At 40.3% G+C, this 19951-nt stretch overlaps 1 protein-coding gene across 10 annotated transcripts in view; it reads left to right on the top strand.

The window, feature by feature from the left end:
- Positions 1 to 19951, top strand: part of tns1b (tensin 1b) — a 395112-nt gene that overhangs the window by 350161 nt on the left and 25000 nt on the right. For 8 of the 10 annotated variants that reach the window (XM_062067553.1, XM_062067556.1, XM_062067555.1 and 5 more), the window contains 4 exons: positions 731 to 2152; positions 8670 to 8863; positions 8937 to 9075; positions 18195 to 18290. In XM_062067553.1, coding sequence (XP_061923537.1) covers positions 731 to 2152; positions 8670 to 8863; positions 8937 to 9075; positions 18195 to 18290 — 1851 coding nt within the window. The remainder of the gene's footprint in view (positions 1 to 730; positions 2153 to 8669; positions 8864 to 8936; positions 9076 to 18194; positions 18291 to 19951) is intronic. The other 2 variants (XM_062067557.1, XM_062067562.1) reach the window with 1 other exon arrangement.

The following is a 19951-nucleotide window of genomic DNA, read 5'->3' on the forward strand; positions in this document are numbered from 1 at the left end:
GCATCCTCGGGCTCAGATCCCAAAATACTGGGAACAACGAAAAACCTTGGAAGGGACCGCAGATGTTGGGGATCCCACTCTAGGTGACCGATGCAATGGATGCCGAGTGGATACGGTTAATAATGTGAAAGTCCAGTCCTTAGTGGGGCCAGCAACCCGCAACACCTGCACCGAGAAAACTCATTCAAAAGATGACACCATAGCACAAACAATAACACACCATTACAGTCCTCTGCTTGGGTTAAATGAAAACTATTAAACACAAAACATTATGGTCTTTAGCCACGAAAAATCCACAAATTAGCCCATCTGTTTTATAAGCTGCATGGTTCAAGGCTTAGGAAAAAAGTTGTGATTTATATTCTGGAATTTACGGTATATTCCAACTATTTTCCTTGACTGTCCCAGATGACTGTGCGAGAAGCGGGGTACGCCCTGGACTGGTTGTCAGTCAGTCCCACATTCAGATAAACAACCATTCCCACTTACATTCAAGCCAATGGATAATTTAGAATCAGATGTTAGGAAGTCGGAACACCCAAAGAAAATAAGCACGGGTGGAACATGCAACTCCGCACAGAGACGTTATCATACTTTGAGAAGCATTATTTCTATTTATTGCAGTACCATTTAGATTTTTGATTGTTGCTTAGGCTTAATACAATGTTAAAAACATCTAGTATGTTTGAATGTGGCTGATAATGATGATATGTTTTTCTTGTTGCTACAGACGTCATTCATACCCAAGGACCTCTGGATGGGAGCCTCTACGCGAAAGTACGCAAAAAAGAGTTTGTTGATGGGAGTGTCACAGCCAATGGGCTCCCACCCACTGCAATTGAACACTCCCTACCTGCAGTTGACCATGCCTTGTCAGTGAGCAGCGACTCTGGAAACTCAACAGCCTCCATTAAAACTGACCGAACTGATGAAGTGGCAGCAGTCCCTCAGACCACTTTGGTGAACCTACCAAACATTTCCACAGTCGAGGAGATTCCCCAAGTACATAACCACCACCAGCAATCCATCAGCCCTCAAGAGAAGCAGGAGCTGGAGCAGCTCCTAGGTGGATTAGAGGAGCCCATGCATCGCCAGGGCTCCCTGTCCTCCTCAACCTCTGGTGTTGGAGGGATACTTCACCTGGTACCTGCCGAGGTCCATGTGAATGGTCATAGGAACATTGACCGTGAAACGGACATCTTAGATGATGAAATGCCGACTAGTCAAGAGGGCAACAGTGTGGACAGTTTGGGGACTTTCTCTTCCACCGATGGCCGAGCCACACCGGCAGATCTCTACTACCAGTCTGAATCCGTCATCAAAATCCAGGACCATGTGCCATACCTGGAGTGTAGTGTTCCAGAAAAGCCAGTGGAGCCACACATTTGCATATCAGAGAAAACTGTTTCGGTGACTCATACTGATTCAGTCCCACCCTCTAATTATATGGCTACTCAGAATCTGTACCGCTCACAGTCATTTGGTGTAGATGCACAGTCTATGCCACCAGCTCCCACCCGGACCACCAGTAGCAGGAATGCCGTCCAACGTGGCCTGAATATTTGGCAACGGTTCGGTGTACCTGAGGAGCCAGTGACAGAAGGACTCTTGTTTGGGCCACCATCTCCTGTGGCAATGGTTCCAGTTCACCAGAGTCTTCCACAGTTCCCTAATCGCTACAGTGCCTCACAGGAAGAGATTGAGAAATCCATAGAGACTTTGAATCTCCTCATGTTGGACCTGGAACCTAGCCATTCTGTCATGTCAAAGTCCCAAAGTGCTCCTCTGAGAGAAACCAGTGTTGTGACCACACAGCCGTCCATCACTCAAAGTCAAACAAGTTCTTTCTATGAGGTGGATACTGCTACTCATTCTCATTTCTCTGGTCCGTCGTCGAGCAAGACCAGTTATCATTCACCTGAGTCTGCACATGTCCCTGGCTTGAAAACTATCGGAACCGGTTTTTCTCCTCAATCTGCCGAAACCCAGTTTAGGCCAATGAACGCCTTCCAACCAAACTCCTTGTCCCAGTCCACTGAGGTCTTTGAGCCTCAGACAGGCATGAGTGCTCCAACTACATCACCGCCGTCAAGGGATTCTGAACCTGATGAAGTATTCGCCGTTGAAGGGCTGGTGGCTCAAAGAGTTGCAGGTAAGATCGAACATTATCTGTCCTCAGAACTAGTGTCTTCCCCTCTTAGGGCCTGGTCTGCTTAGAACCAAATAACAAGTGCTAATTAGCATGTTCAAACCAACTATGGCTCTGATTTACTAAAGGTTTGCGTGTAATAAAGCACGTGCAAACTTGATAGCACACGCAAAGTTGATCTATTAAACGTGTGCAACGTGGATTGCGTCTGTTAGGTGATCTAAAGTGATTGCGGCACCTAAATTAGCGTCTTTATTTGGCACGTCAAAATAGTTTGTGCAAAGTCAGACGATGGACAGACGAGAATCCGCCGTCCTTCGTGTGTGTGTTCACATATTTGGACTGACATAAATAAATGAAAATATTACTTGAGACGTGCCCCTTGCCAGATTGTGGACACCCGGCTTGTATTTTGGGGACCCCCCAGTCTAGAGTGAACAGGAAACAGCACTCACACTGTCCTCAGTCATGCATTCAAGAAATATTACCTTCTACATAGTTAGGATTCTGTGCATGTTTCTTGTTAATTCCCTTTTTTGGACCTCATCTACTGTCTACTTGTTTTCTTTTTCATCATTTTCCTTCGTCGTCATTCATCTCCCTACCCAGAGTTCTCAGCTCGCGCCAAAAGGGTCACCCCAAACATGATCTCGTCTCAGTCTGAAAACAGCCATTCTCACTCACTTTCGGGTTTGTTCTCTCATCCTACTGAAATCCCTTTTGGAGGGTTCCTTCGGGTTCTACTGTCTTTTGTTGGCGTCGTTAAATCTTCTGTCCCAACCCTTTTTAACTTTTCACCTTTGCTTCTTTTGCATCACACATGCCATTATTAGGCTTGCAATGCAACACGTATTAACTTGCAAACTTTAAATGCGTTTTAATTAGATATGACACTTATTGTGAAATGAAAACATTTAAAGGATGGCATTTTAATGATGATGAGCCAGACCTGTAATGTGTGCACAATATTTTTGTATGTAAACATCAGTTATTCTATTTTACGAGCTTCTACTTGTGTGTGCATGCTTGCGGCCCCGCCTCCACCCACAGAGACAAAAGAGTAAAGAGGTAGATGACTGACAAGAATGTTCGTTTATTCCACTATAGAGAGCTTCAAAAAACTGAAAAAACTCAGGAAATGTCAGAAATGGTATTAAGTGATTTCCTTTTTTGGCATGGTCTAGATCAGGGGTGTCGAACACGGTTACATCGCAGTTATGGCTGCCCTAAGAGGGTCGCTTGTAACCGTATATAATTTATGAATATAAACATATAAGAATTCACCCTTACATACTCCGTAAAAAAACAAATTCACCGTAAAATTGACAATGATTTTTACAGCATATTACTGTAAATGGATTATATACCATAGTTTTTTTTTTTACTGTAAAATCCTGGCAACTGTGCTGCCAGTTTGTTTTACTGTAAACTCTATTGTCATTTCTATAGTGTACAATTTGATGAATAACTTGCTTTGATATAACTCAAGCAGATATTTATTTTGTTTTAATTTTTTTTTTAAACTTTGAAATTAATGATAGTATTATATATGCTGCATTATTAGATAATAAAGTTTAAAATAAACTCAATAGCATGCAATACATGTATTTCTGTCTGTCACAATGAAAAGATTACATTTAGTAAATGATAAAATTATTATTTTAGGGCTTTCGCGGGCCGCGTTAAAGGCCTACTGAAATGAATTTTTTTTATTTAAACGGGGATAGCAGATCTATTCTATGTGTCATACTTGATCATTTCGCGATATCGCCATATTTTTGCTGAAAGGATTTAGTATAGAACAACGACGATAAAGATCGCAACTTTTGGTATCTGATAAAAAAAGGCTTGCCCCTACCGGAAGTAGCGTGACGTAGTCAGTTGAACATATACGCAAAGTTCCCTATTGTTTACAATGATGGCCGCATGAAGTGAGAGAGATTCGGACCGAGAAAGCGACGATTTCCCCATTAATTTGAGCGAGGATGAAAGATTTGTGGATGAGTAAAGTGCAAGTGAAGGACTAGTGGGGAGTTGAAGCTATTCAGATAGGGAAGATGCTGTGAGAGCCGGGGGTGACCTGATATTCAGCTGGGAATGACTACAACAGTAAATAAACACAAGACATATATATACTCTATTAGCCACAACACAACCAGGCTTATATTTAATATGCCACAAATTAATCCTGCATAAAAACACCTGCGTGTTTGTTACGCTAGCTCCTAGCTCCTCTGCTAGCTCCTAGCTCCATAGAACACGCCAATACAATTCAAACACCTGATCAACACACACAATCACTCAGCCCAAAAGACTGTTCACCTAACCCAGGGTTCATAAAGCTTATATATTTTTAAAAAGTTACGTACGTGACGCGCACATACGGTCAAGCTATCAAATGTTTAGCAGCCAAGGCTGCATACTCACGGTACCTGGTATTCAGCTGGGAATGACTAAAACAGTAAATAAACACAAGACATATATATTTTTAAAAAGTTACGTACATACGCAAAAAAAAAGTTGCGCACATACGGTCAAGCGATCAAATGTTTAGAAGCCAAAGCTGCATACTCACGGTAGCACGTCTGCGTCTTTGTCATCCAAATCAAAGTAATCCTGGTAAGAGTCTGTGTTGTCCCAGTTCTCTACAGGCGTTTGTGTATCGAAGTCAAAAGTCCTCCTGGTTAGAGTCTCTGTTATCCGAGTTCTTCCATCTTGACTGCATCTTTCGGGAATGTAAACAAAGACGCGCCGGCTGTGTACTGTTGTTGCTGACTTCGTTCGAAAAATACGTCCGTTTCGCACCGACAACTTTCTTCTTTGCTTGCTCAGCTTCTTTCTCCATAATGCAATGAACATGATTGCAACAGATTCACGAACACAGATGTCCAGAATACTGTGGAATTATGAAATGAAAACAGAGCTTTTTTGTATTGTATTCAATGGGGAAGGCATACCTCTGTTCCCCGGGCTACGTCACGCGCATACGTCATCCTCAGAGGCGTTTCGAACCGGAAGTTTAGCGGCAAATTTAAAATGTCACTTTATAAGTTAACCCGGCCGTATTGGCATGTGTTATAATGTTAAGATTTCATCATTGATATATAAACTATCAGACTGTGTGGTCGGTAGTAGTGGGTTTCAGTAGGCCTTTAAACAATGTAGTGGGCCAAATATGGCCCCCGGGCCTTGAGTTTGGCACCTGTAGTCTAAATTTAGGACTTACTTAGTCAACTGCACTGCAATCATTACCTATCTTGCTACAGGGGGCATTTCTATGGTGGGTTAAGGGATTGCTTTTAGAGACCAATCAATATGTTTTTTTAGGGCCGATACACATGATTAGTAGTCAAGGATGGCGAGAGCCGATAAAAGTTATTTAAACATGAATAGTATATGTCAGTAAACATTATTTTTTAGGAAACATCGGACCAGTAGCATTTCAAAATAAAGAAAATCTCATTGGAAAATTGGTATAAAAAAAAAAAAAGGATTTTTCTACATCACAATAAATCGCCATCTACTCACTTTTAAACACATTTTAGCAGTTTATGGATTTAATACATTGTAAGGTTTCCTTGTGGGGAACCCTAAAATACTGCAAATGTTTGAATACAAAATATCTATTAGCTTATAGGTGAGACAATTTTCAAGCTGGCTGACATCCTTTCTTCCTAGATGTTCGAGAAAGTATGAAAATGTGCGAGCTGCTGCCTCCTCCTCCTTACTTACATAATCTCTTATTTGTCAAGATATTTACACAAAGTTAAAGTATACGTCTCTGTCGCCTTGTTATTTGATTGAATCACGGAACATGAAGCACTGAGTGGAATGAAAAAAGGCTTTTCAAGTGAATAAATTGCCGCAGGAGCAAAAACAAACAAAACGTGACCTGAAAGATGCCAGGAAAGAAGGACAAAAACTGGATTTCCCGACAAAACGTACTGTCCAGGAGGCGTACTGTAAGAAGAGAACGTGGGGGTGTGGCCGCGGTGAACTCAGCTGAGCAGACCAGAGAATAATTCTCACAAGAATGCCAATAAAAGCCCTGTCATACATCAAACCATATTTTGGAAGAATTATTAACAATGAGAGTAATTTCTACTTTTAAATTAATTTTAAAAAATTGGCTCCAGCAAAAAGGGAACTTTTTCTCATGCAGGGCAAAAGTGCTGGTGCTTTAGTAGTGGGTATTACTATCTGCTTCACTATTTTTTTTTAATATACCAAATACTGGTATTTATCTTAGGGTTGTAAAAAAGAAAAAAAATGTCAAAATGCCAAATATCGGCGCCGATAATCGGTCGATCTCTAATTGCTATGATATGTTGTGATGTAATAACCAAGCCACAGTCTTGGATTAATTTTTTTTAAATAAGTTTACACTAAGTTTAGTTCTCATGCAAAGTCTGAGGTAATTGCATGTAAAAAAAAATCGTATTTAGAGTATGTCTTATGCTTTAATATGCTGCATCACTAACTGTGCGTGTTGCCATGTGTGGGACTGTTGAATAACAATTGAACGGCAAAAGCTTTACAGTGCTTATCAAATACAGTGGAATCTCGATTTACGAACTAAATTGGTTCTTGAACGGGGTTAGTGAATTAAAAAGTTCATCTAGTAAAGCAAATTTCTCAATAACAAACAATGTAAATATGAATAATGGGTTCCAGACTCGACAAAAGTCCATATTTTAGAGAAGGTTTGTTTACTTTGAACACAATATAAAGTCCTACACAGTACTGTATATCAAACAAACATAACTAGGGGGTGACGTGTTGAACTGTGCTGCTCTGCCAACACGTGCACATACACAACTCACACCGGTGCCCTCACAAAGGATCAGGAATCACAAAAATAATTATTTTGAACAACCATATTGCTACAATAATAAATGATTAAAAAAAACACCCCCCTGCGTCCCCTTTGTCGTCACGTCGTGACATTGCTGGTTTTATGAGCAGAGGAGCATGTTCGGCAGCGCACAATCACGGAGTACTTATTAACAGACACAGTGTGTAGACAGAAAAGGGAGAACGGACGCATTTTGGCTTAAAAACTAACGATAAAGGTGAAGTTATAACACCGAAACGCCCTCAGGAAGAGGTGCTTTAAGACATGGCTAGCTAGCTAGTCCAGCCCCAGTCTGCAGTGTTGTAGCTACTTCTAAATCACTAATCCTTGTTTTCATGGCGACAAATAAAGTATGTTTCTTACAAGTATCATCCCTGCAGGACCAGGAATAGCTAAAAATGCTTCACTACACACCATAGCTCACCGGCGTCACAATGTAAACAAATGCCATTGGTGGATCTACACCTGACATCCACTGTAATGATACCAAGTACAGGAGTGATACTACTATGTCGATATTTTTTTGGCATCTTCTTTCTTTAAAAAAAAAAATCATATTATGTTTATTAACTCAGGAAATATGTCCCTGGACACATGAGGACTTTGAATATGACCAATGTATGATCCTGTAACGACTTGGTATCGGATTGATACCTAAATTTGTGGTATCATCGAAAACTAATGTGAAGTATCAAAACAACAGAAGAATAAGTGATTATTACATTTCAACAGAAGTGTAGATAGAACATGTTAAAACAGAAAATAAACAGATATTAACAGAAAATGAACAAGTAGATTAATGATCCATTTTTACAGCTTGTCCTTTATAATGTTGCGAAAATAATATAATGATAAATGACACAATATGTTACTGCATATGTCAGCAGACTAAATAGGAGCCTTTGTTTGTTTACTTACTACTAAAAGACACGTTGTCTTGTTTGTTCACTATTTTATTTAAGGACAAACTTGCAATAAGAAACATATGTTTAACCTCTTAAGGCCCAAGCTGTTTGTTTACATGCTTTTTTTTAATTTCTCTTTGCTATTTGGACTTATTGGACCCTAATTAGAATAAAAACTAAGAATCATCTTTTGATATGATGTACTTAGTCCATAAGTACACAAACGTGTACCTCATGTTTAGTGACATGCTAATTTTTATTTTTACACTTTTTTTCCTCCAAATTCCATTGTATGTTATACTCTTCTGACACCACTAGATGGCAGTATAAGTGTCCACATAAGCGGCCATAAGACCCCAATTCAGTAGTGTACACAATTTTGGAAATAAGAGCTAAAAGGTGCTGTCCACGCATGTGGCCACTCAGGCCTTTAGAGGTTTGTACCCTAAGATTTTTTGTTAAAATAAAGCCAATAATGTAACTTTTTGTGGTCCCCTTTATTTAGAAAAGTTACAGAAAAGTACCGAAAAGTATCGAAATAATTTTAGTACCGGTACCGGGACCAACATATTGGTATCGGGACAACACTAGTTCACACAAAGGCATGTTTGGCTCTCAAATCGAGGGGTTTGTAAATGGAGGTTCCACTCTACTGTACTGTGTATACAGCAGCCATGGCAGTGAGCACTCCTAAGAACTAACGACCATTTATGAGACCTTCATGTGTGAAATTCAGCACTTACTTTGCACATCATGGCAGGTGTCCATTCCCGTGCGACTTCCTTCGATGAGCCTACGACCGTCCCCCGTCGTCGGTTCGCAAGTGACAGCCAGTGTCCAAACAGACCAGAAGACGGTCCGTCCCCCGATGTCTCGGTTCGCTCCCCTATCCGTTGCGTTTCTCCAGAGTTCGTCAACGCCATAGCGATGAACCCTGGTGGACGACCGAAGGAGGTAGGAGAAAGTCAGTTTGGTAACGTGACGGTGTGGTTGTTGTCTATTTACTATATGTGTATGTCATCCTCAGAGACACATGCACAGCTACCGCGAAGCCTTTGAGGAGATGGACAGTGGGCCAACCAGCCCGACCCCCACAGTTGGTGGTGAGGTGCTTCCCCGAACCCCTGCCTTCCCCGTCACGCCACAAACCCCTTACTTCAACCTGTGTAAGTTACCCCTCTGGCTGACCAATGGCACTGTGGAGCTCAGGCATAGCAACATGATTAGGATAGGATAGGATAGGATAGGACTTTATTGTCATTGCACAAGTACAACGGAACTATGTTTTCCGCACAAACCCGTTCAAGATTAGACAAACAAACAGTGTACAGGGTTATAGAACAGGAATGCTGATAGGTCGCCAAAGGCGCCCCGTAAAAGATAAGAAAAAGGTAAAACGCTGGGGAAGAAGATGAGTAAAAAAAATACAATCTAGACTAGGCTCCTAAGGGGGCCTAGTCTGGAGTTGGTAAAAACCTCCATGCCATGCACACATAAACACGTTACATTTAATCACGACAACTCGCAACAGAGGGGCGGGGAGTTGGGACCCTGGAGGTCGACTGCTGCTGCCAGCCGGCCATCACCCCGAGGGGAAACAAGCGGTGGTGAAGGCGTGAGGTGGGGGAGGGGTGTGTGTGTGGGTGTATGTGCCCATTGTCTTGGGTGTGATGATGTAATGTTCATAGACTGAGGCCGATCTGCATGAAAGCAAAAGTTCGACTCCAGGTGTCGTTGAGGAGGGAGGGAGGTCAAAAGCGTCCATCATTGAGGTGTCCTCGGGGGCGTTTTCAGATTTTTAGATTAGCAGGGTTTTTATATGTTTTCCTTAAGTACCACCTCAAAAAAATCAATAACGGAGCAGCATCTCCTCATCCATGGCTCAATAATGCAACGCCAACGCCGGAAATGTGTCCCGTGAAAAACCGTCCGACCGGAACCCTCTAATAGCTAAAGTTCCGTGGGTTGATTATGTAAACCCACTACAGTTTTTAACGCTTTGATAGCTAGTCTACTGACAGATATAAGTAAGAACTTTACGCTACTTTACATTAGAAATGGCAACGGCGGAAGATGAATGCCACATAAGAAGATAGAGAAAAAGAAATAAGCTTATGACTAAGGTGTCGGCACGGACTACAAATGCGGACGCGCGCACATTTTCAGGACTTATGCAGATCACAAATACACATCAGCAGGTACCAGAAAGTAAGAAACGTTGGTTTTGCATAATATTGCGAAACAAAACGCCAGATAATATGTCTGCTAATAGGTGCCAGTTTTGCGGTCCTTATACACACAACATAATAATACTCGTATGTTTAATGCGCCGACAATCCATCAAGCGGTGCGGTTTCGTAGCTTACCGAAGTCGTACTAAAAACTTTTTGACGGATTTTTGAGCGCCGTGTGTAATGTTCTATATTCTCAATGGAACATATACAATTTAGCTATTGTTTACTGTCATCATATTGCAGTCTACACGGACTGCCATCTATTGGTCACAAAATTGCTTCGAGGTCGGTAAGCGCAACCAGAATTATGCCGTACATTAGGCGCACCGGGTTATAAGGCGCTGTGGAGGGGGGCGTGGCCTGCGGGCCTGCAGCGAAGCGGGGTGTGCCAGGACCGGCCTCGAAATCAGCGACCGGTGCGTCGATGGCCCACCTGGGCCTGGTTATCTAATCACCCGTCGCTCTGTTATAAGCAGCAGCCAGGAGGAGAGACGTGGTGGAGTGGAGTGGGATTTGGAGCTGGAGTGAGAGCGAGAGTGTAACAGAGGCGAACAGACAATTGCTGAAAAGCAACGGAAAGACTTTATTTGGAAAAAAATAAAACTTAATTGTGAATCTGAACTAGGCTCTCATGCATACTTGCCAACCCTCCCGATTTTCCCGGGAGACCCCTGAATTTCAGTGCCCCTCCCAAAAATCTCCAGGGGCAACCATTCTCCCGAATTTCTCCCGATTTCCACCCGGACAACTATACTGGGGGCGTGCCTTAAAGGCACTGCCTTTAGCGTCCTCTACAACCTGTCGTCACGCCCGCTTTTCCTCCATACAAACAGCGTGTCGGCCCAGTCACATAATATATGCGGCTATAACACACACAAAGGAATGCGAGGCATACTTGTTCAACAGCCATACAGGTCACACTGAGGGTGACGATATAAACAACTATAACACTGTTACAAATATGCGCCACACTGTGAACCCACACTAAACAAGAATGAAAAACACATTTCGGGAGAACATCCGCACCGTAACACAACATAAACACAACAGAAGAAATAAACCCCCCATCTCCCGAATTCGGAGGTCTCAAGGTTGGCAAGTATGCTCTCATGTCGGTGTGTGGTGGTCCAGAGAACCCACTGGGGGGGCAACCTCCACAATTTGCCAGGCCCAGATGGGCCATCTACACACCTGTCGCTGATTTCGAGGCCGGTCCTGGCACACCCCCGCTTCGCTGCAGGCCCGCAGGCCACGCCCCCCTCCACAGGCGCACTGTCGATTTTTGAGAAAATGAAAGGATTTTAATTGCGCCTTATAGTCCGAAAAATAGGGTATGTGTTTAATGTTATTGTCCCGTTTTTTTGGTAGTGTTCCGTCTCTCGCTCATAAAGTAAACTGGATCTAAACCTGGAGCTGAACCCTAAACAATGCTCATGTCTTTTGAAAGCAGTTCACTTCAAAAACTGTCCTTATTTTTTATGAAGAGTGATTTTCAAAGTCAACTTTAGCGATGACGTTTTCATGCAGTTGCAGCACGTCCAGGATTTGTCAAAAACAAGTTTGCCTCAATCACTGTTTACTTTTCTTTCTAAGGTCCTAATGGGCCACCAAACTGGGTTTTCTCATTTTAGCTCAACAGCTTGTGCTGGGAGTTAACTATGAACGGGGGCTGTTAATAGCAAACTTGTGAAAGTGGTGGTGCACGTGACAACCTTGGGCAACTATTCAAGGAAAGTCCCTACATCACATTCTTGAGTGTCCACTCAGACCGGCGCAAAAACACGGCTCACAGTCTCAGGACAGTTTGGGTGCAAAGAATTGATTTGGATTCTTTGGTAAGTGGGCCTCGCATGCCTCCCCCGTCCAGAGTTCCACTGTCCCACGTCAGCCATAGAACTGTTCCACCACATCACCCTTCCACGTTAAGTGACCCTTTTGCCTGTATCGTACCGTGTCTCAGTCCTGCTTTCACACGACAACACCAGCAGAGCAGCACTTGTAACATAACAACATAGCTAAGTAGTTCACATCCAAGTTTGAAAAAAAACCAAAACAGTTTAAAATGTTAATTCTTTTAGAGCAGGGATGTCAAACTGGGGCCACATCGCAGTTATGGCTGCCATTAGAGGGCCGCTTGTAACAACAAATAATGTATGAATTTGCCTCTGGATTTATTATTAATTATATATATATATTTTTTTTTAAGTAGACTGTCGATTCTACAGTAAAAACTTTACATTTACAACATTTTACTGTAAAATACAGTGTTTTTTTTATTTTTCACAACATTTTACGGTAAATATAAAAATAGTACCGCGGTAAATATAAAAATACTACCACTTTTTGGGGTTTTTTACGGAAAAAGCTTGCAGCTTAGTTGCCAGAATTGTTGTGTTAAATTTACATTGGTTTTTTTACAACATTATATTGTTAATGGAAAAACAGTACACGTTATTTTTTTATTCGGGCAACTTAGCTGCCAGTTTTTTTTTCCATAAAAACAAATGTACCGTCTTTCCATTTACACTAATACACAGTCAAAAACAAGATTTTACAGTAAAAAATGGCAGAATTTTTACGCAAAAAAATGGGAGTTTTTTTCAATTGACATTAATATACTGTAAAGCAGTGGTCCCCAACCACCGGGGTTTCTTGTGCGGCCGCGGCCCGGTACCAATCGGTCCACGGACCGGTACCGGGCCGCGGCCGCACAAGAAACCCCGTATATATGTATATATTGTGTTTTTTATGTTGATTTAATTAAAAAAAAAAAAAAAAAAAAAAATTCTCTTCATTTCTTGTGCGGCCGCGGCCCAGTACCGGTCCGTGGACCGATTGGTACCGTGCCGCGGCCGCACAAGAAACCCCGTATATATGTATATATTGTGTTTTTTATGTTGATTTAATAAAAAAAAAATAAAATAAAAAAAAGAAGTTTTTTTTTCATTTCTTGTGCGGCCGCGGCCCAGTACCGGACCGTGGACAGATTGGTACCGTGCCGCGGCCGCACACGAAACCCCGTATATATGTATATATTGTGTTTTTTATGTTGATTTAATTAAAAAAAAAAAAAAAAAAAATGTTTTCTTCATTTCTTGTGCGGCCGCGGCCCAGTACCGGACCGTGGACCGATTGGTACCGTGCCGCGGCCGCACACGAAACCCCGTATATATGTATATATTGTGTTTTTTATGTTGATTTAATAAAAAATAAAAAATTTTTAAAAAAAAAGTTTTTTTTTCATTTCTTGTGCGGCCGCGGCCCAGTACCGGACCGTGGACGGATTGGTACCGTGATGCGGCCGCACACGAAACCCCGTATATATGTATATATTGTGTTTTTTATGTTGATTTAATTAAAAAAAAAAAAAAAAAATTTTCTTCATTTCTTGTGCGGCCGCGGCCCAGTACCGGACCGTGGACCGATTGGTACCGTGCCGCGGCCGCACACGAAACCCCGTATATATGTATATATTGTGTTTTTTATGTTGATTTAATAAAAAAAAATAAAAAATAAAAAAAAAAAAGTATTTTTTTCATTTCTTGTGCGGCCGCGGCCCAGTACCGGACCGTAGACAGATTGGTACCGTGCCGCGGCCACACACGAAACCCCGTATATATGTATATATTGTGTTTTTTATGTTGATTTAATTAAAAAAAAAAAAAAAAAAAAATTCTCTTCATTTCTTGTGCGGCCGCGGCCCAGTACCGGACCGTGGACCGATTGGTACCGTGCCGCGGCCGCACACGAAACCCCGTATATATGTATATATTGTGTTTTTTATGTTGATTTAATAAAAAATAAAAAATAATAATAATTAAATCAACATAAAAAACACAATATATACATTATATATCAATATAAATCAATACAGTCTGCAGGGATGCAGTCCGTAAGCACACATGATTGTATTTCTTTATGACAAAAAGATCCGTGGGACACATTTTCAAGCGTTGACCGGTCCGCAAGTACAAAAAGGTTGGGGAACACTGCTGCTAAGAACACGGTAACATTTATTGTCATTTTTTTATTGATTTGATGGGTAGTTTGCTGCAAAGTCATAAGTCAAGTTTTTATTTAGACAAAAAAATGTTTGGAAAGTATGATAATATACTGTAATATTTGTTGCAATAATGGATACTATTAAAGTTTAAAGGCATGCAAATTCAAGCAGTAAATACATTTTTTTATCAAAATGAAAAAAATCCATTACATTTAGTGAGAAAATATAAAGTACTTCATTGACACATATCATTTCCTGGTGTTTGCGGGCCAGATAAAATGATGCCGCGGGCCAGATTTGGCCCCCGGGCCTTGAGTGTGACACCTGTGTTCTATAGGGTTAGTTTTTGCCTCATTCCTCTCTTAAAGCATGCGATATTATGTGCTCACAGATGCTACCTGGTGGTGGTTTGTGCACACTGCATTAGTCCTGGAAAGTCCCCTGTCCTCAATGCTTCAGACACACGCAGGATTCTCACAGGAATGAGGCAAAAATACCACATTAGCTACTGTAGCCGTTGCTGCTCTGTGTGCTGTTGTCATTAGTGTTTGGGTTCTTGTTGCTGTCTTGCTGTAGTCCAACCAGCCCTCAATGATGCCACATCCAGATGTTCTGTTTTTTTGATGATTTGACACGTGCATGTTTTGCTCCTCCTTCCGAGCATGAGGCATGAACACTGTGAATGTCCCCATTCGTAATATTTGCGTCATCGTGTCTTATCTTGACAGCTCTGTACCTGTTGATTAAACACGCACATAGGGCAGTCCTTCTCAAATAGGATGCAGATGAGTGTGATAAAATGTGGTTCAGAGGAAACGGGATATTCGTTAAAGTAACTACGTAAAAAAAAGGGGGGATTCAAAAAGTTTATATTTCTTCCCATTATCCTTCTGGCCCACTACCATCCCTCTTTATGTTTGTGAACTTTATAGTCTATACCAGGGGTCACCAACCTTTTTGGAACCAAGAGCTACTTCTTGGGTAGTGATTAATGCGAAGGGCTACCAGTTTGATACACACTTCAATAAATTGCCAGAAATAGCCAATTTGCTCAATTTACCTTTAACTCTATGTTATTATTAATAATCAATGATATTTACACTTAATTGAACGGTTTAAAAGAGGAGAAAACACGAAAAAAATGACAATTAAATTTTGAAACATAGTTTATCTTCAATTTCAACTCTTTAAAATTCAAAATTCAACCGAAAAAAAGAAGAGAAAAACTAGCTAATTCGAATCTTTTTGAAAAAATTAAAAAAATAATTTATGGAACATCATTAGTCATTTTTCCTGATTAAGATTACTTTTAGAATGTTGATGACATGTTTTAAATAGGTTAAAATCCAATCTGCACTTTGTTAGAATATATAACAAATTGGACCAAGCTATATTTCTAACAAAGACAAATCATTATTTCTTCTAGATTTTCCAGAACAAAAATTTTAAAAGAAATTCAAAAGACTTTGAAATAAGTTTTACATTTGATTCTACAGATTTGCCAGAATAATTTTTTTGAATTTTAAACATAAGTTTGAAGAAATATTTCACAAATATTGTTCGTCGAAAAAACAGAAGCTAAAATGAAGAATTAAATTAAAATGTATTATTCTTTACAATAAAAAAAATAAATTTACTTGAACATTGATTTAAATTGTCAGGAAAGAAGAGGAAGGAATTTACAAGGTAAAAAGGTATATGTGTTTAAAAATCCTAAAATCATTTTTAAGGTTGTATTTTTTCTCTAAAATTGTCTTTCTTAAAGTTATAAGAAGCAAAGTAAAAAAAATAATGAATTTATTTAAACAAGTGAAGACCAAGTCTTTAAAATATTTTCTTGGATTTTCAAATTCTATTTGAGTTTTGTCTCTCTTAGAATTAAAAATGTCATAGAGCAAAGTGAGACCAGCTTGCTAGTAAATAAATACAATTTAAAAAATAGAGGCAGCTCACTGGTAAGTGCTTTTATTTGAGCTATTTTTAGAACAGGCCAGCGGGCTACTCATCTGGTCCTTACGGGCTACCTGGTGCCCGCGGGCACCGCGTTGGTGACCCCTGGTCTATACGTTTAGAGTGATGTGATAATCAAACGCTCTAGAAGTCTAGAATGAAAGAGTATATAAGAGAATTGACAGCGTGTGAGTACCTTCAGTGCTGTAATGCCCTCGTTAAAATCCAGCCGCTGTTGCTTAGGAGGTGAAGTGTGTCTCTCTTTGCTAGCTTCGTCGAAGCATGTTGCTTTTGTAGGTGTTTCAGCAGATTTGAATTGCTAGGATAGGATCTTTGATCCAAGACACAACTTACATTTAACTAAAATGTTCTTTTCTTTGTGGTCGACAAAAGAAAAGTAGTGAGAATATCTCCATGTTAAGAAACTCGGCTTCGGGCTTCGCCATGTCTTGTTAGTAAACACAGACATGCCCCCTCCCACACACACACACATACACACACACACAGAGCGCGCCTCTTCCTTGTCACCTCATCTCCGTCGCCTCTTCTGCAGCGCGCCAATAAAACACACTCAGATCTTCTCAGTTTCTAGCCGATACTACATAAAAAATAACGTAAAATAACGCAGTAACGCATCATGTAGTAACGGTAACTGAGTTACTGAATATAAAAAAATAACGCGTTAGATTACTATTTACCGCCGAAAGTAACGGCGTTACAGTAACGCGCTACTTTATAACGCGTTAGTCCCAACACTGGATATGTTTAATTAAATTTTCTTGTCTTAATTAAATTTTCTTTTTTCTTTGGTGAAATAATAATATTGCCATTGAGCACAAGACTATTCTCTGGAGATATGTATGTATATTATGTACTACATGTATGATATAGAACGGATTATGACATACTCAATAAACAACAACTTTAAACTTTAAATAGTGTGGCGGGCCCCTTTGGTTATGGTGCGATTATCAGTATCACGCTTCAAACCCGCTTGAAAAAGCAAAACTTCTCGCCATTAATCCTGACTTACTCATTTTGATTTTAAAAATCTGCAAAAGTTGATTTACTTATTTTTCGTTTTATTGGTTAAAGCTATTTATATATTGTTAATGATGCTGATCAATTTGAATTTAATATTATTTATTGAGTTAAAACTATTTTTTTCAGTGTCAAATGGTTCAAGTCGGTCTAAATTGTTGTATTGTTTAAATAGGGATAAAAAAAACAAACAGGCAAATTAATGCTCTTTGAATTTTTTCTGTCATTTTTTGTTGTAAGTTGATCTATATTTCGTTCTATTTCTTCAATGTTAACAAGGATACAATGTTATGCAGTGGTGTACTTATAACATTTTTTCCGACAAATAGTTACATTTATAGTCGTGGGAGCACACAATATTTTCTTCTTCCAGAAAGTAATTGAATATAAAAATGCAAAAAACCGAACTATTTGCGAAATCAGACTAATTTAGTGCATGTAAACATAGTGACTGACATAGTGTAACATTGGAGTACATCTCATGTTTACATTTTCAGCAAGGAAAGATGAGGTGGCGACTTGTCCAGGGTGTACTCCGCCTTCCGCCCGAGTGCCACCCCGACAGGGACAAGCGGTAGAAAATGGACGGATGGATGGAAGTAGTAGGAAGAAGCAGAGGTTATTTAATGCCAACCCTACTTCGTAGTAAATGTGGTCCCTTCCAGTGTTCAATACACACTACTTACAATAGCCAGGGATGTCAGGCCCCTGGGGGCCACCCCAGATTGAGCCCCCAAACTCACAAATGTGCTCCCCTTCACATGACGCCGTCCTCCAGAAAGGAGCCGAATGACAAAACTCGCAGGTGTAATCCATGATTTAACCCTTTTGCCCACATTTTGATATTACTTTCATATTGTGTATATGACCCTGCGTTCATTTTTGTGAAATATTATTTGAATGGTAGTGGTTTTTGAAAAGAACTTATATTCGCTGAGATGATTTTGTGTTGCTAGATTGTGCTGCTAGAGCAAAAAACAGGTATTGGCTGTCAAGATAGCCCTATTTGAATTTTTATGAAGTTAATTTAAGTTCATCTATGTCTTTTTTTTTTTAGGTCGGTCGCCTCCAGGTCTGGCTAAGACTCCCCTGTCAGCCCTGGGATTGAAACCCCACAACCCAGCAGAACTCCTACTCAATCAAACTGGTTCAGGTTGGTTGCAGGATTTTTTTCAAAAGTTTTAAATACAAAACTGGATTTTTATTTCTCAGATCCTGATTGGTATAACCGAGTTTGAATCAATTAATCAATGCACATACATGTTTTATTAACATTGATAATAAGAGATGTCCGATAATAGCTTTTTTGCCGATATCCGATATTCCAATATTGTCCAACTCTTAATTACCCATTCCGATATCAACCGATACCGATATATACAGTCGTGGAATTAACACATAATTACCGGTATGCCTAATTTTGTTGTGATGCCCCTCTGGGTGCATTAAACAATGTAACTTTACCATGAATTGATTAACGTGGACCCCGACTTAAACAAGTTGAAAAACTTATTCGGGTGTTACCATTTAGTGGTCAATTGTACGGAATATGTACTGTACTGTGCAATCTACTAATACAAGTTTCAATCAATCAATCAAAAAACAAGGTTTTCCAAAATAAGAGAACAACTTATATAACAAACCCATAACTGGAGTTGGTGGTAGCGGGGGATGTATATTGTAGCATCCCGGAAGAGTTAGTGCTGCAGGGGGTTCTGGGTATTTGTTCTGTTGTGTTTATGTTGTGTTACGGTGCGGATGTTCTCCCAAAATGTGTTTGTCATTTTTGTTTGGTGTGGGTTCACAGTGTGGCGCATATTTGTAACACTGTTAAAGTTGTTTATACGGTCACCCTCAGTGTGACCTGTATGGCTGTTGACCAAGTATGCCTTGCATTCACTTATGTGTGTGTAAATGCCGCATATATTGTGTGACTGGGCCGGCACGCTATTTGTATGGAGGAAAAGCGGACGTGACGACAGGTTGTAGAGGACGCTAAAGGCAGTTGTTGTCGGGTAGAAATCGGGAGAATGGTTGCCCCGGGAGATTTTCGGGAGGGGCACTGAAATTCGGGAGTCTCCTGGGAATATCGGGAGGTTGAAACCGATATCGATAATTTCCGATATTACATTTTAAAGCATTTATCGCCCGATAATATCGGCAGGCTGATATTATCGGACATCTCTATTGATAACAAACTGGGAAACTGGAGGTAATCTTAAAGCAACACTTACAATATTGTCAAATGTTAACCAACATCCATTTTTGCTAAAGTGAAGAAATATGTAAATAGTAGATAAAGATGTTGCTTTTCTGCAACATATTCTATGTTATTATGTTATGTATTCTTCTTCTTTCTTTTTAGTGTGGACATTCTATTCCTTTTATATACTGTATTTTCCGGACTATAGAGCGCACCGGCATATAAGCCGCACCCACTAAATTTTAGGGAAAATAAATATGTTTCCCTATACAAGCCGCAGATACAGTATATACGTTGCAAAATGAACGTTTACACAGGAAGATTCTGGAAATGTTTATTTACATACCTTACAGACACCCACACGGTGCCTGTAACACGGCAGTAAAACGGCTGATCAAGCAAAACAGAAGTCATCGTCATGGACCCACTAGCTGCGGAAGCTAGCTCTCTAATCATAACGATAGCACATACAATTATGCATGAAAACTTATGAACGTTGCTTGGAGTTGTGAATGAAAAGTCCATTCGAGTAAAAACGTTATGGACGGCTGGAAGACTAAACGGCACTCTACTTTCGTTTGAAAGGAGTAAATGGTAGGACACTGCAGCAC

The sequence above is a fragment of the Entelurus aequoreus genome, linkage group LG13 (assembly GCF_033978785.1).
Source record: "Entelurus aequoreus isolate RoL-2023_Sb linkage group LG13, RoL_Eaeq_v1.1, whole genome shotgun sequence".
NCBI lineage: Eukaryota > Metazoa > Chordata > Actinopteri > Syngnathiformes > Syngnathidae > Entelurus > Entelurus aequoreus.